Source organism: Phoenix dactylifera, chromosome 18, assembly GCF_051530095.1.
Source record: "Phoenix dactylifera cultivar Ajwa chromosome 18, Ajwa_hap1_PhDact_Kaust_v1.1, whole genome shotgun sequence".
NCBI classification, from domain to species: domain Eukaryota; kingdom Viridiplantae; phylum Streptophyta; class Magnoliopsida; order Arecales; family Arecaceae; genus Phoenix; species Phoenix dactylifera.
Window position 1 is genome coordinate 17895048 of NC_143207.1, and position 17430 is coordinate 17912477.

At 37.7% G+C, this 17430-nt stretch overlaps 1 protein-coding gene across 2 annotated transcripts; it reads left to right on the plus strand.

The window, feature by feature from the left end:
• The first annotated feature begins 1042 nt into the window (after positions 1 to 1042).
• Positions 1043 to 12587, plus strand: LOC103719819 (DEAD-box ATP-dependent RNA helicase 20-like). Of its 2 annotated transcripts, none has more exons than XR_005513849.3 (10): positions 1043 to 1262; positions 1377 to 2143; positions 7632 to 7811; positions 7918 to 8079; positions 8206 to 8360; positions 9485 to 9577; positions 9692 to 9777; positions 9858 to 10232; positions 11674 to 11898; positions 12008 to 12587. XR_005513849.3 is itself a non-coding variant. In XM_008809233.4 (10 exons), exons 1-10 carry the CDS (start codon positions 1207 to 1209, stop codon positions 12106 to 12108), a joined length of 2052 nt encoding a protein of 683 aa, XP_008807455.4. In that variant the 5' UTR covers positions 1043 to 1206; the 3' UTR covers positions 12109 to 12587. The 2 variants fall into 2 exon arrangements, 1 of the variants encoding a protein (XP_008807455.4); XM_008809233.4 differs by having other exon boundaries at positions 9858 to 10084.
• Positions 12588 to 17430: the final 4843 nt, after the last annotated feature.

The window sequence follows — 17430 nt, forward strand, 5'->3', positions numbered from 1 at the left end:
GAATGATATATAGTTTATGCACATCTCTTGTGAGGTGAACCATGCATTAAAATAGATTGCTAATTGAGCTCAAGATTAGAATACTTGAAGAGTTAAAAACTCTCTTATCTATTGATATCTCAGGCTCCAATTCGCCATGTTGATTGTCTTAGCCATTCTACAATATTCTTGTTGGTCATTTCAGATCATGACCGAAGTGCTGCCTCGGTGATCAATATCCCTCTATTTATAGATGGAGTTTTAGATTCAGCTCTAGAAGTGGTGTTATCATGAGTTAGAGAATATCAAAACTCGGATGAAATTTTTTTGATGAGATCACCAAGGGAAATCATCTGAGAAGGGTGCTTTAGCTCGTCATATGCCCCATCAGATGAATCTCAAAGCGCGCGTGCGCATATATATATATATATATATATATATATATATATATATATATATCCATACTACTTCTAAAAGAAAAAAATATTTTGTAGTTTTTTCTCACCATATTCTGATAATACCGCTCTAAGTTACTAAATTGTCTTTTAATAACTTATTCTTATCAATTTATTCATATTAAATGTCTATCGTGAAATTACTGAACCTCTTGTTAAATAGAATTAGAGGCTATTGCTTCTCTAGCATGTCTTAGTAAAATAAAATATTTATCTTTCTAACTATTTATTTAGATTTAAATTTTATTAAGATATTTTTGGTATGCAGAGTTGTATTTGAAGTTAATTTTTTTTATTATAAAACTAATTTTCTTCTATTGTGAATTAATTCGATGTATATATATCTTTGCACTTTGACCATTATTTTTAAATATTTAATATTTCATATAAATCGCATGTATCATACTTGCTCTAGAGCCATTTACGGAGTACTTTATGGAAAGAATTATGTCCATCTATCACTCTCTTCGCATAAAAACCAAGTCCTCTGAAGTCTTGACCGCACCCAAACGCCAAAAAAAAAAAAAGGATTACCGTACCGTTAGACTATAAGGACGTCCGCATAGGAATTGTCTTGAATGGGAACGGTAGGAGGAAACCGGTGCCTCAGAGGGAGCCGGATGCACGTCTCTTTATAAAATGAGGCAGCCGTAGTTCGAAATTAGAGACGGGCCGAGAAAAACCCTAGCGCTCTCTCTCCAAGAAAAAGAATCCGCGCACAATCGAGAAGGAGGCCGGAAAGGAAACCCCTTTTCATTTCTTGGCTTTAAAGATGAATCCTTTCGACGTCCGCTACGCCGATCCGAGCTCCTACAGGGAGAGGCGAAGGTAATCATCCCCTTCTTCTCTCGTCTCGAAAACCATGAAAAATCAGATTGTTTCGCTTTTTTCTTGTTATTCTTCGTCTGATCGCTTTCCTTCTCTTGTTTTTGGTGATGGCAGCGATTTAATGCGGCCGCCGCAGCTGAATGGCGCGCTGGTGCCGTCGCCTGCTGTCTCTATGGCAGGCGTGGGCCTTGGCGTATCCTCTATGGCCGGCCGCGGCGGATCCGCGCCCTTCATGCCCCCTCCTGGCCCGGATTTTGCCGCCGGTAGAGGAGGCGGCATCGGCGCTTCCATGGGCGGTGGCAATTTCGCCACTGGTTTGACCCCGTCCCAATTTGCATCTGGTGGAGGCGGCGGCGACTTTGGAGGCCGTGGTGGTGGGGGAAGAGGATTCGATGCTGGGAGAGGAGGCCGGGGAGGAGCAGGAGGAGGTAGGCTTTCTGGGGGTTACCGTGGTGGCAGGTCTGGAAGGGGACGAGGGTTTGATTCGGCGAGGACAGGTGGAAGTGGAGATGGCGGTGGAAGGGGAGGTGGGAGAGGCCAAGATTTTGGTGGCCGTGGGGTTGGAAGGGGTAGGGGATTCGAAGGTGGGCGTGGGGGTGGTGGTGGGAGGGGATTCAATGGTGGTCGTGGGGGTGGTCGGCTTGGCGGCAGTGGTGGTAGAGACTTTGGGAAGCCAAGGGATGACCTTGACAAGCTTTCTCTTCCGAAACAGGATTTTCGTGACCTCAACCCTTTCGAGAAGAACTTCTATGTGGAGAGCCCTGCGGTGCAGGCCATGTCCGAGCAGGATGCCATGCTTTATCGGAAGAGCCGGGAGATAACTGTTGAAGGTCGTGATGTTCCCAAGCCCATTAGGTTCTTTCATGAGGCCAACTTCCCGGGTATGTGCTAGTTCTTTTAAATTTTTCACTTCTTGCACTGTCAAAATTTTATCTATGGCAGCCATTTGTAGATGTTTTGTGGTAAATGTGGTTTATATTTATCCCACTGTGGGCTATCCTTGTGTTAAGGTACCAAATATTGCCAGTGAAACAAATGATCACGAGAAGAGGTAAAATAATAGCCACGCGTTTCGAAAACCAACTGACAATGGACAGTTCTTTAGTGCTAGCTAATTCACTGCAGTTTTTTTTCTTGTTGTCTAATGACATTTGATATCACTGCGTTCAGTCCCTCCATATCCAAGTGCCATTGTATCTCTTGCTCTCGTCTGTTAATTATGTAAGGTATGACCTCTAGCTAAGTTGCCATTCATCCAGATATGTCTCCATGGAAAAAATATCTGATGCATTTGGCTTCCACCTTCCATGTTAACACTACTGCATCCTGCACCTTCCAAATGCAGATTAGCCTGTTGAGTCTACTCAGTAAAGTGATTGATTTAGGGAGTGAAGGAGTTCTTTTCCTTCAATCCTTTAATGTACTAAATTGCAAAAGTAGCTCAGTTCCTTTGTTTTTTGGAGGACAGAGCTTTCTCTGTCATAATTTCTCCCTTGCTCCCTAATATCTTTTTTCATGGATACATAAATGATTGTATCACCATCAAGGTAATTATGTCTCTACTATGATAATTATATTTTCACCATGGTAGTTGAACTGAGCCTCGGGTAGCAAGCTTTCAACTTGGTTTGTTATATTGCTGGGCCAACTCAAGTTCAACTTGGCTATAACTTTAAGTTTTAGATGATATGCTTGGGCTCTGTATTGTTGATCGATCAAACCCATGTTAAGCTAATATTGAGTTAGACTAGAGCTGTTCACGAATTTCCCATTCAAAAAACATGCTAATATGTCAGGAATTTCTTATCCAATTTAATCTTCATTATTAGAACTTTTCTGACAATAGTATCTTTTTCAGAAGATTCATCATAGCTTCCATATTTAAATACCAAGTTGTGCATGTTGGTGAGCTTGGTTAAGCTGAACATGATCAAGATAGACCCTATTTGCAAGCTTCAGCAGGTTGGGTCACTACAGAACTTCTAATTTTAAAAACATGTGTGAACTGCTTTGGTGCCATCAACCTGATGACCTTCACAGGTCTGTTCGGAAAAGGGGAAAGGGAGATAGCTTATATATAGTTGACACTTCCTTTCCAAGCTTCGTATTATAGCTTTTTCTCACTCCTACCACTCTAGATTGCTTTTTCTTCTTCTGGTTTTCCAGTTTTTCTTCTGATTTTATGGATTTTTTTCTTGCTTGAAATCCTGTGCTTGATGGTCTAAGAGAAGCAAATGGTTCTCTCTTGGTTTTAGCTTGTGTCTTGTGTTTTATGAATTTATCTCTTGGATTCTCGGGCTCTATTCAGGAGTATAGCATAATATGTACGAAAATGGTATTCAACTCGTTTGGTTTTACTAATGCACATATACAAGAGTTGTGGTTTCCACAATAGATATTATATGCTTGCATCTTTCAAATGCCAAGGCATTTTGGTCAAAACTATGTTTGGTTAAGTTCTTGTGGTGACCAGATGTCATTTCTTCCTTTAAAACACCGAGTCATAAAGGTAATGCATTGCTGACCTCAAAAATGGGGTAGTGCATTTGTTTTTTCCTTAAAAAGGGTGCTTGACTGTGCTTTTCCATATGCAGCATCCATAGTGGATGCAAGAAAAGCATTGTTACAATATATTGTATTTCATCAAGACAATGTTGTTTGTCATTTGTATATAATTCTCAGCAAGGTTATTTGGATAGCAAACCACTAAGTGTCTAGAACTTTAAAAGATTGAATTACTAAAGAAAGTGGAGTAGAGATATGTGATTGAGGAAGCAAATTTATTCGACTTGATGTGTCTGAAATGTATGAATCTAAAGCGACTTTGTGACTCGATTTACCATAAAGAATGATACAAATGATGGTGATGGCTAGTGTATCACTTTGATGAACTGACTCCTGCTTGCTTCGCGAAAGCTAACCGCCCTGGTGGAGTGAGAGATTAATCTGGACAAGAGATTGAATAAGCAAATTCTAAGTCCGACTACCCATTTTCCATGAGAGGAGACATAGAAAGGAGTAGGAGAATGAATGCCCAGCTCTTTTTGAACCTGAAGATCACATTCTTCTATTCTTTTAAGTTCCAAAAAGTAGGAAGCTTTTGCTATCTCATGTGCAGGTTATTTGATAACCTCACATACCATTTTTGCTGCGCTATATTACCAGAAATGAAGAAGTCATCATGACATTGCAGAATAACAAATATATTGCGCCTTCTGCCTTTTGAGCACTAGTTAGGTGAGTACCTTGATCAACAACATTTCTTTAAACATAAATAATTCGTTCAATTGTTTGTGGGGGAACTAAGCTACTTTTCAATTAATTATAATCTCTATGTTCTTCACTTTTTAATAGCGCCATGTAAGTACTTGATTCCTGCATTAATGCATAGTGGATACATTTTGAGGATATAATACTTTATGGCAGTCTTGGCTTCATAGCTCTGTATCTGAAAATCTAAATAGTTCAAATACAATTTAAATAAACTTAAGAGTTTCCTGTATGCATGTGCACCATCCTACGTAGAGTTATTTTTGTGAGGCACCTTTCCGTGTTCAAACAAATATTTTTTCCAAGTTTTTTTTTATAGTTTTCTCTTATCTCTAAAATGCCTCTAATATCACACTATTAGAGATTGAGAACTCTTAAATTTTAGCTAGGTTCAAAGAAATGGCATGTTCATACCATATGTTAAATAATATGCCAATCTTCTATCGCGATGATAGATTTTCCATGTATGTCAATGTATATTATTAAGATAGTCTTGATCAAGGTCCGCTATCTTGGTACCAAGTATTGTATTGATACATTATCGATTCGATACGGTACAGATCAGTATGATATAGTACACACCTTGTATCGAGACAACTCTTGAGTTTTTTTTTCATTTTTTTAATCACAATACTGCTTGAAACTAGGTGGTATGGGTCAGCATAGACTGCAGTTCATCTCGGTACATCTTGATATATCTCGGTACGGGTTGGTATGGAGTCTGTACCTACTTGAATAGTATTTTCATACTGGTTTCGATCTGGTATGAAACGGTTGCCGATTTGGGGCGGTATGGTAAAAACTGGTCTTGATAGGTCTTGGTCCATATAATGGTATATCAACTATGCAAGCTACTATATACAATTTGGGTTGCACATTGGTTGGGTCAACCAATGACCCGATCTGATTAGACTCGGTTTGTTTCGTATTTGAAGACTCGTGGGTTCTGTTAGGTTCAAAAATTGGAACCGATCTAAATTCTGGGACAAGTCTGAGTCCAGTATTTTTCAACTTGACCTGACTTTAACCGTTTTGTATGTCATCTGGGTCTAATGTTGTTAAGCAAAAAATTGGCCCAACTTGATCCAAACCTAATCCCCGCGTTTCAAAAACCTGAATCATATAAATCTCCTCGTTTACATATCTTTTCCAGTTCATTAAATGGACTCTTATTTAAGCTAATTCCCCATTTTTATCTCAACAACTACATCTCCTCTTATCTATTTTCACTTAGATTATGTGTGCACATTGATATTTCATTATTTGTTTTATAATACTTTCAATTATATCAATATATATATATATATATATATATATATATATATATATATATTAAGAATCAAGTTTTGAATTTAAGGATGATTAATTACTTGGATGGATTAAAATTTTTTGTATGAAAATTCAAGTTTATATAAGTTTGCTCTTTTTTGTTTTATTTAATTTTTTTTAAAGTAATTTTATCTTTAATTATAAATTATTATATTTTTGGCATAAAAGGATAGCTAGATGCTTAAGTCAAACAGCAAACTTGACCCGACTGGGTTGGGTACAGTTCGTACTTGATCTTGACCTGACCCGAATGATCCATTGGGTCTAAAATCCGTTCCATGGACCTGACCTAACTTGACTCAATCGGCTAATGGGTTTGGTTCAGATACAAAATCATGACATGATGTAGCCCTATATACTATATATAAAAACCATCTCAAAATTTGAACAGCATTGGAAAAAATTATGAAGCTATTAGGTTAAAATAGTTCCTTGCAGAAAAGGAAACTTTAGAGTCAATCACTCCCTCTCTCTCTCTCTATTTATATGTACATATATATATAGGTAGATAGATAAATATGTTAAATAATATGCTGATCCTCTATCAGCACAATAGATTTCCTATGAATGTTAATGTATATTTTAATGTAGTCTTGATTGGTCTTGGTCCAGTCCTAGAATATCAACCATTTTATAAATCAAAGTTCTAAATACTGATGTCAGGCTCATGGGAATGTTAGGGCATCAGTACGGTAGCGTTGTCGATTATACATATTGAAAATGACATATTCCAAAAAAATGAAAATCATTAGTATCGACTAGTATGGCCGGTATGTACCAATACACTTGCTTTGGCATCTTGATACTCGTACGAGTGTTGGTTTCGTGCTGAAATGGTATGTTATTGGTCGTACAGGCTCGTCTTGGCATTTTTTGAACTGATGATATAAATCATCTTGAAATTTGAACAGCATTGGAAAAATTTATGAAGCTATTTATTTTAGAATACTTCCTATTGGAAAAGGAATCTTCAGAGTTAATCTATATTTGTAGAGAGAGAGAGTTACATACATATGCACATGCATACATTTGTACGTGCATATGTATGTAAGTACATGCATATCAGCTCTGGGTAAGGTAATGACAACCTCATGTATATGCGTGTAAGCACATCATGTTTATTGGGCTAAACCTTTATCAGTACATGCATATGTGATGCCTTGGCTTTTTAATGACATTGAGGGAAAAAACTTTACAAGTTTGTTTATTCCCTTTCTTTTGTTCTTGTCTATAATTTCTTGGACTGCTATAGTCGATTGCGATGATTCTTAAAGTTGTTAGTTGAATGAGCTGCTCAATCTCAGATGAAGATTCTTTTTAAGCTAGTACACATGGTTAGTGGATGGTGAAAACAAGGTACGCCATCTTGGTACCAGGCCTCAAACCATTGCCACTCTGTCACTGTTTTGGTATGCCCGGTACAGGGGCCGGTTCGGCATACCGAGTGTCAGTAGATCCTTGTACCATATACCAGTACCAAACCAGTACAGTACGCTATGTCCCATACCATCCGGTTCGGTACAATATGGCATATCTTGGGTGTAAAAGTGTGTTATCAACATGCACATATTATGAATTTGTGTCAATTGAAATGTACAGATTGTATACTCTTACTAAGTTGTTGGTCATTCTTGTGATCAGTAGGAAAGCAAGTGATAGTTGAGTATATCTCATATGCCGGGGTTTCAACTTTTGTTTATTGCAATGTGTGTTTTTTATCTATCACATTTTTTGGAAAAAAAGGCTAATTGATCTGTTTTGCTTTGATAGACAATATTCTACAGGCGATAGCTAAATGTGGTTTCATTGAACCAACACCGATTCAAGCTCAGGGGTGGCCAATGGCTTTAAAAGGAAGAGATTTAATTGGCATTGCAGAGACTGGTTCTGGAAAGACATTAGCATATCTGCTGCCTGCATTGGTGCATGTTAGTGCACAGCCTCGATTGGGTTAGTTGTTTTGTTAAAGTTAAATGCTGGGAATACTTACTATTTCTGTATGATTTATTTATTCCGAATTTATGGGGTGACATACTGCGGATCATGGATGCTGCAGCTTATGGTGAAGGTCCAATTGTTTTGGTCCTAGCACCTACAAGAGAACTGGCTGTTCAGATTCAAGAGGAAGCCATGAAGTTTGAATCACATTCAAATGCCAGAAGCACATGCATCTATGGGGGAGCACCAAAAGGACCACAGATTCGTGATCTTAAAAGAGGTTCACCTCCGAATTTCACTTTTAAACATTAAATCTGCATGATTTATTGGACCTTCTCTCAGATATTGGAAGGATCTCAAGTTCATAGGTCATATGATATTAATTTAATTTTTGCGGTTCTTGTAGGAGTTGAAATTGTCATTGCAACACCTGGTCGGCTAATTGATATGTTGGAAGCTTGCCATACAAACCTACGTAGAGTAACATACCTTGTACTGGATGAGGCGGATCGCATGCTGGACATGGGATTTGAGCCTCAGATAAGAAAAATACTGTCCCAAGTATGATGTTTCTCTTTTCCCTCCAATTTGTTTTTGTTTCGAGGTTTAAATCTTTCTTTTAGTTGGATGATTACATTTTATTCATATCTATTGAAGATGCCAAATTATACTATAAGTTAATGATAGACCGACACATACTAGACAAGTAAAGATTTGTTAAATTTGCTCAGAATTTCACATGCTTCTCAGGTATATTTTAGTCCCAAAGAATTGTGTTACATGTTGACCCTGCAATATAAGAAGGCATACCTGATTTGTTGATTCCTCTGACACATTTGCTGAAGCAAATAAATTCAAAATATTATCCAAGAAAAAATAAAATTACAAATTAGTGTCCATGTTATATGTTCGTAGAGTTATCTAGTTGCCTGGTTTTTACCTTGCTTTCAATGCAGTTTTTCAGTTCTCCAGAGACTTTGCTGCTGTATTCTGGCCCTATGCTCCATAATTCTGGCAAACTTTTGTTGCTATATTGATGTCAATGTTAGTTATACTATTGCAGGATGCTTGTTTGTGGGATGCATGTTGTTCATTTTTGAGAAAGGTTTCAGAATGATATTTAATATTGAAAGCTGAAACTTCTATTGTTTTAACTAAGGTTCGCCATTTCAGTATTGGACTTTATAGCTGAAAATCTTAGTATGGTATTGGTACATCGGGTACGGGGTTGGTTTGGTGTACCGACACTTGTACCGCGTATCGGTTCGGTATCTGTATGGTATAGTATGCCTAGTACGCATCGGTACCTGCCGGTAGGATGTACTTTTAACAGTTATGCAAAGCATTTCAGAGGTTTTAATGGGCCTGCTCGATTATTATTTATGCTTCTTATTTCTATATTGACTGTTAATTCATATATGGAGCAAAAAGAATTGTATTTAAAATCTAAATGCATATTGGATTTGCTTTTGAATAGTTTGCTGTTGTGATTTATATTTTTGTTGATCATATGCTTCCTACACATTGCACAGAATGCATTTCATTATAGTGAATGATAACATCTCCTCTATTTTAACTTTTCAGAAGTTTACAAGCGCTTTGCATATTCTTTTGCTTCATTTTCAAACTTATATTGTCAAACTTTTCCGTAACTAATCTGATGTAAATGGTTCCTTTAATGCCAGATTCGGCCTGACAGGCAGACACTATATTGGAGTGCCACATGGCCAAGAGAAGTAGAATCTTTGGCAAGGCAATTTTTACATAATCCCTACAAGGTGTGTAATATAGTGACAGGAATACCTTGAATGATGTTTTAACCATAGCTGTTTTAGAGGTATGCTTCTGGGTGATGGAAATTGTTGTCATTATGATCATTAACTGGGTTTCAGATAATCATCGGATCAACTGATCTGAAAGCCAATCAATCGATAAACCAAATTGTAGAAGTCATGTCAGAGAATGAAAAATACCCCAGGTTTGGAATACCTTCTGTTTATAAGATTATATAATGCAATAAGATGTTTAATATTGACTTCTCTCCTCGTCCTTCTGTAGGCTGGTAAAACTCTTGGGTGAATTAATGGATGGGAGCCGGATCTTGATATTTCTTGAGACAAAGAAGGGATGTGATCAGGTGACTCGGCAGCTCAGGATGGATGGATGGCCTGCCCTATCTATTCATGGAGATAAAGCCCAAGCTGAAAGAGACTGGGTTCTGGCAGAGTTTAAAAGTGGCAAGAGTCCTATTATGACTGCCACTGATGTAGCTGCACGTGGTCTTGGTAGGACCACTTTGTCTTAAGGCCTCTTAAAAATCTCAATTGTTAACTTCAAGTTCTCAAGGATGACGAGTCGGCGGGCTGTTGGCCAGTTCTGATAACTGAACTGAACTTGTGGTTTGGTGTGTGACAAGGTGCGATCATGCCAAAGGTAGCAGCTTTGTTCTATCTGTTTACCTCATCTGAGTGTGAGCACCGGCAGTGTTACCAGGGCACTTCTTTTTCTGATCTTTTGCAGTGTTAGGAACGATTGGGTAGAGCAAGACTATATTGGCATGTCTTGTAATTCAATGAATTTTGATATCACCTATGCTTGGGGACACCTTGCCATTCATTTTTAGCAAGGTGTTGACACTTAAAGCTACCCAATTGTTTGACAAAGTAGGCTTTGTAGACTTAAAATATTCCCAAGCATGTGATGTTGCTTCCTGCTTGGAGTGCCATATTAGGAGAAAATTTACCTAGTTTACATTCATTCAAAATGAATGTTCTCCACTTTCACTCATTTTGCTATAGTTCGCATCGTGTTGACTCTAAATGCTACCCAGTTGCTTGACAACTTAGGCTTTGTAGGCTTAAAATATTCCCAACGACGTGATGTTGCTTCCTGGTTGGAGTGCCATGTTAGAAGAAAACTTACCTAGTTAACATTCATTGAAAATGAATGTACATATCCATTTCCACACATTTTGCTATAGTTCACTTCTCTAAAGTTAATGACCATTGCACATTGAAGAGGGCATAACATTACTGGATACGTAGGTGTTAAATAAGTGTTCTGTATAATATGCATTTAATCATCATATGAGGGGATAACTGATTTCCATAATACCATAGTATTTTCATGTGCATATTACTATTATTTTCACATACAGTTTTATTGAACGCTTGTATTTTCTCCATGATGAAGTGTTCATCTGTTTAGAGCTTACCTTGTCAAACAACAATGCATTCAAGTTCCTTAACACCTGTGCCTACTTTATTGGTATCACTGCCAACAGGTCTACCCGCTTGATTGAAAAGTGTTCTGTAACCTTTTCACTGGTAGGTCCTGTAGTTCACCTCTGCTTGGGTACCTCTTTGTTGCAGCCTATGTTAGATGGACATGAAGCATGGAACTGGATTTGCTTATATGGTGGAGAATTATTAAATTGCTGGAAAAGTTTCCCATATTTAGTTCGGATATGGTCATAAACAGAAAATGTGGTTTGATTTGTAAAGAGTGGGGTACAATTTATGCTAGGGTCGTTGCACTTTGGCTTTCATTGGCAAGTGCAAGTCTCCTACTTTACCACATTTTTTAAGTAACATGGTTGATGAAGTTATCACCACCATCCACAGTTTATAAAGTTGGTTCAGTTTGATGCAGCCCAGTCGACTCCATGAAGCATCACCTTACAGATGCTTATCTTAACAATTTTTGTGAAGGGCAGGGAGGACAGTTGTAAATATTTATGTTTAGTTTGACCTAGCGATAGTAAGGGATGCAGGCTGAGGGCAGTCTGATATACGACATTCTCCAGGAAAGAGTTTTTGGTGCTTCATTAATATTTGAATTGTTTCTGACCTCTTTTTTGTTGCATGTGTTGCAGATGTGAAAGATATAAAGTGTGTGATCAATTATGATTTCCCAACGAGCCTTGAGGATTATGTTCACAGGATTGGACGAACCGGTCGTGCAGGTGCCAAGGGCACTGCCTTAACCTTTTTCACTCATGCAAATGCAAGGTTTGCTAGGGATCTTATTAAGATCCTGCAGGAAGCTGGCAAGAGCGTAACTCCAGCATTGGCATCCATGGCTAGATCGGCTGGTGGAGGTATGTATGCTCTAGCAGCTGTCTTTGGTTTTACATGAGTTAACAATATATATTGGATAAGTTGCAATTAACTCGCTGCGGTTGCTTCATGTGTCTACTTTTTTAAAAGGTTCTGTAGGGAACTTCCGTTCAAGGGGCCGAGGCTATGGCAATCGTTCACTTATATCTGGGTCTAACACAGTTCCACTTGGAGGGAGAAGGGCTTGGTAAGTGCTTCTCAACAACTTGGAGGGAAATTGATAACTGCATCTTGACGAGGGACAGCTGAGATGATTGTTTGGAGGGATTAATGGTGCAAAGCACCAAAACAAACTGTAAGCTGAGATGATTGCTTTACGATCATTTCATGAAAGAATGGTTTTACTGCCCGAGAGTATGGTTCACCATTTACAAATGTTCTGATTTCCGAGTCCCAGAGGGAATCTCTCATGCCCAGGCGAGTCCGATTCATTCATGACCAGAGGGCCTGCTCTTGATTAGTAAATTTGTTGTTATATGTTTTCCCTTTCTTTTCCTTCAGGTTGTTATACCGCCTTCAAAAGCCTTCATACAACCAATTTAGGCAGCAATTATTGCTTAGATAGCTGCAGACTGTTTAAGCTTATGTTGTACTCTGGAAGATAATTTTTGTAAAACAAAATTGAGTAACGAGTTCTGGCAATAATTATATTATAGGAAAAGATTCGAAATGTTTCAGAGTCAGTTTATATTTTACTTTTGTAAAAGCTTTTGCCAGAATCATGCTGCCTTTTTTAAGTAGCAACCTTCTTATATCACAAGTTACGTAGGAATGAGTTGGCTAAGCTAGAAAATTATTTCGGAAGGATTGCTCAACATGTATGTGCTATATGAAATTTGTTCCACTGTGAATTTTTGACCCAGATCGGAGTCTGCATTGCTTCATTTGGGTAGGTCCTCCGTGGTCTTAAATTTGACTCAACCTCCCAGACTTGTAAGCACATTGGATCAGACGAAGGGCCTGTTTCGTTGCACCTAAGTGGTTGAATTGGGAAGTGGCCATTTCCGCAGAAGTTATTTTTTGTTGAAGGTTTCAGGTGTTTGGTTTGGTTGAGAAGTGAATGCTGGAGAACTGTGTTTCTGAGAATATTTGGTATTTGGTTGCTTGAAAGTGGTGAGGGCGGGAGATGGCTGAAATCAGCCAGTTTTGTTGGCTGGTTCTATTGGAAGCGCCGAGATTCAGTCAGCTCCGAAATGACTGCTAAGATTATTCCCTACCTTGTGATTATGTCACTATGGCGATAATTATTTCCTTGTGTGATCGTTTTAGAAAGTCGTGTAATCCTATCTCTATATAGCATTGACTTTATATATGAATACCAAATGAACATCTTCTAGATTAAAATTGATACGTTGTTATATTTAATGAATGGGAGTTTTTATATTTGTTCATACAAATAAAATAAGAAATTCACAAAAAATATAAAATATGAGCATGGAGAAATTTGAATGTTGCTATTATTGATGATATCGATCCACTTTCCACATGGACCTTCTACAACCTCTTTTTTTTTTTTTTGGTCAAAACAATAGGAGGGGGGAGAGATAAACCTCACCCGCGTAGCAGCCCCCACTGGGCCTTCCTTTCACCAGGAAATGTTCGATGCATGCCGCAAGTTTCCGCGTACCTTCTCCGACCTATGGGCTCCTCTCACTGAGATCAACACTTTCCCGCGCGTTTCGAACTAGGGCCACTCCGGTGGAATCAAAGCTCTGTTCTCATCGTGCTACCACCTCAGTGGCTAACCTTCTACAACCTTTGTTTTTTTATAAATACTCACAACTTGTTCCCTTGCCAATCTCATTCTCTTCTACAACAAACTTGTTACAGTAACATGTTGCATCCTCTCCCAAGTTGGAGAGCATATATTATCATGTATAATTTCTAATAACCGCTTGTGGAAAGAAATATTAATATACTTATGAAGCATACAGAGATAATAATCTTGTAAAGGATTTGAATATTATTGGTTTAGAATATGTGGTTTCATTCATGGCAGCGGCGGAAAAAAAAATATTATACTTTGAACATGATTAAAACATGACTTAAATGTAATGGAATATAACAAATAAAATCAAAACATGATTATGGAATCACAGATGTCAAATAACTTGTCACATAGAACCATCAAAAATAAACTCAAGAATATGTTAATCAAATGCCAATCAAGGTGGACTAGACAGGAACTTGCGAACCTGTGGAAATAACAAATAACATATACCCATATTAACTACAAAATAGGCTAACATTCTAACCTCTACACACCTGTATAGTGATAGGAACCTGTGCACGCATAACATAAAGTAACAGAAGTATCATAAGGAACTATGAATGATAACAAACCAAGTAATAGACAGTTGCATCAGCACAAACCAACCAACGGTCTATCCATTATATATGGACAAGGTAGAGAGCTATAGAACCAAATCGCTAAAAATAGAAAATTTATCTAGCCAGTGAGAGAGCTAATCTAATAAGAAATATAACTAATATATATAAATACTATAATCATTAACAATATTCATTATAACATTTGGATTATAATGTGCTTTATAAATTAGGTTATTCCATGCGGAGCGTAACGCATGGTTCTAGAGAGCTTCATTTATTGTTTCTAACTACTTCTAAAGCTATTTGTAAGTTCTCTTCTTTTTAAACTTCTGTTTAATAGGGAGCACATAAAAAAATGTACAAAAAATTATAATTATATGTCAAAAAAATTTCAAGAACTTCTCAACAACCCACAAAGATTCAAAAGTAGTTCAATAATAGGTTAGACTTTCTCCAATTTATGCACCCCCTTATAATGCTTGATGGTCGCATTAGATTTGTGTGACAATGATGATCAATATTTCAGCCATGCATAGAATGGCCCTTGTGGATCATGCAGATGAATCATGGTCGACAACCATGAAACATGCTTGAATTGTGTACTATATACCATACATTAGAATATTTCATAACAGACTTTGAAAAAAAATGGGCCTGTTCATGCATCATGACATACAAGAAAGATAGATCAAAACTTGAATTCCAATTATCAAAACATAACAGACTTTGAAAAAAAAAAAGGAGAAACCCCAAAAAATTTCTTCAAGGGTTTATGAACAAAGTGTAGGGAATCAACCATATAAGCATCAGATCATTCAATCAAACCCACAAAGTAATAATTCAAGTGTAATACCCTCAAAACCCTAATTTTTCAAATAACAAGGGAAAAAAATCCAATTTTTTAAGGGTTTTCTCATACCTTGGGGAAATTAGAGATGGGAGATAGCAGTATAGAGAAGGGTTTAGAATATCTTGACCTAATATTAAATTACTTTCAAGTCCTCGAATCACAAACTTTGTTTGAAGTTTGTGAAAGCCTACCCACATCATTTTACATATGAAGTTTGTCAAAGAATAGATATCTATAAATCACTAATTTAGCTTTAAATTACTAGCAATTATGGGCGGCAATAAGTTAGGTTAGGTTAGATTTGAGGTCATGTTCAGTTTAGAAAATCTCTAATTCATCTCTAGCCCATTTATAACATGGTTGGAAGAATAGACTCCTTCCTAACTTATTTATTTTATACACACACATACATAATCACCAACCAAATTAATACTTTAGTTGTCAATCACGTAATTTTAATAAATTACAAAATAGAGTCAAAAATAGGCGATCTAAGTTTGATGCATCCAAATAAAGTAAAAGAACAAGAAAAAAAATGGAGATTAAAATATATTAAATCAAATCCACACTACGTCCTCCAATTTTCTTTTTGTCAATATTTTTACATTATTTTCCCATTAATCCGCTCTAATTTTTCATTAAGTATGGCACAATGTGCGATCATAACCATCCTAAAGGTTTCGAGATAGATTTTAGTGTGGTGAACAACTAGGTTGGAAGGCTCAACCTATACCCACCCATTTATAATTGGCTTGGTTTTGGCTCTCTCTCACCTAATTCTTAGGTTAAAAACCCAAATCTAAACTCGTTTATTTAGCTACCAAGGTGGTAGCATAGTTGGAACAGGGCTTTGCTTCCACCGGCACGGTCCAGGTTCAAAACACGAGGGCATCGATTAAATGTTGGAGACCGTATGCCCTCCACCTGGACACGCTCGGTGGGAACCCTATCAGGTTTAGCCGGCATTGAGGTGGCGGTGAGTGACGTACTCACACATGGTGTTGCCCAGAGGTGCAGCCCAAAAGAAGAGGTGAATTGGGTCTCTTTAAAAAATAGTTAAAGTTAAAATGTGAAGAGAGTATGAGTTACTTTTATCTTAAAGATTCAGCAGCGGAAATAAGAATGCACAAATATGACAGTGAATAAAGTTATGAGAACTGTCATGAATATGCAGAAAAAAGGAAGAGAAGAAGCACAATCACAAACACCAAGATTTATAGTGGTTCGGTGCACTCCCAGCACCTACGTCCACTCCTCAAGCCTAGCTTGAGATTTCACTATAACCCAGCAGATTACAACCTAATTGTTTTCCGGGCTCACAATCAAAACCCAGTTGGTTTTTCCAGTCAACCAACCGAAAACCATTTGTTTTCCGGGATCACAAACAACCCAGTTGGTTTTCAGACAAACCAACCAAAAACTTTACACCGTTTGTTTTTCCGGGCTCACAAACAACCCAGTTGGTTTTCAGATAAACCAACCAGAAATTTTTTCCTTGCTGAATATTCCCTATTCAGCAACTTCCAATCGAGGCTTGGAAGTGCCTTTACAAGTTTCAAATCAATGAAACTGTTACAGCAACAATTAATCCAACTAAAAGAATGCTGTAACTGGAAAACTCAAAGCTTCAGAATATAATGAGTAAATTAATGAAAATAAAAGCTGAAGCCGATAAAGAAATTGGCCGTGGAAGGATGTTCCAATGTCCGAACAGCAGCTCTTCACAATGCAGTGAGAAGCTTCGACTGATTTCCTCACAGGAGAAAGTTTTTGATTCAGTGCCGGTGAGGATGATGAACTATTAAGCTTTTCTTCTCTTTTTCTCAGTGGGAAACCTTTTGTTTTCTTTAGAATCTTTTCCCTTTTCTTCTTGTTTCCATTCTGAGGTTCCCTCGTATTTATAGACAAATTCTTCGGCGGGATTTGAATTCCTTTCTTCCCGTTCTGATGAGAATCTTTTTCTATTATAGAAGAAGACAAAAGTTGTTCACAGCTTCTCGTTGTGGTCCCAGCAGTACAAGGGTCGACTCATGTATCTCAGGGGTCGACTAATGTTCTTTCTGGATCGGCACTTCAAATCGTGGAGAGAGCTTTTGCTGTGTCATCCTCAAAGGGTCGACTCTTCATCCTTAAGGGTCAGCTCATCTTCATCAGGAGTCACCTCTTTAAACACAAGGGTCGACTAATCTTCATCAGGAGTCGCTTCTTTAAACACAAGGGTTGGCTCACGCTTTAGTTTTTCGGCCGGCGCTAAGATTGAGCAGGAGTTGACTCTTCAAACGCAAGAGTCGACTCTTCAATTTCGTGGGTCGACTCATTTTGAACAAGGGTC

Bases quoted from the DNA above. Each gene is read 5' to 3' on its own strand.
- LOC103719819 (XM_008809233.4), top strand. From the start codon at position 1,207: ATGAATCCTTTCGACGTCCGCTACGCCGATCCGAGCTCCTACAGGGAG. The intron at 1,263-1,376 runs GTAATCATCCCC...TGGTGATGGCAG, and splicing joins TCCTACAGGGAGAGGCGAAG to CGATTTAATGCGGCCGCCGC. The intron at 8,080-8,205 runs GTTCACCTCCGA...CGGTTCTTGTAG, and splicing joins GATTCGTGATCTTAAAAGAG to GAGTTGAAATTGTCATTGCA.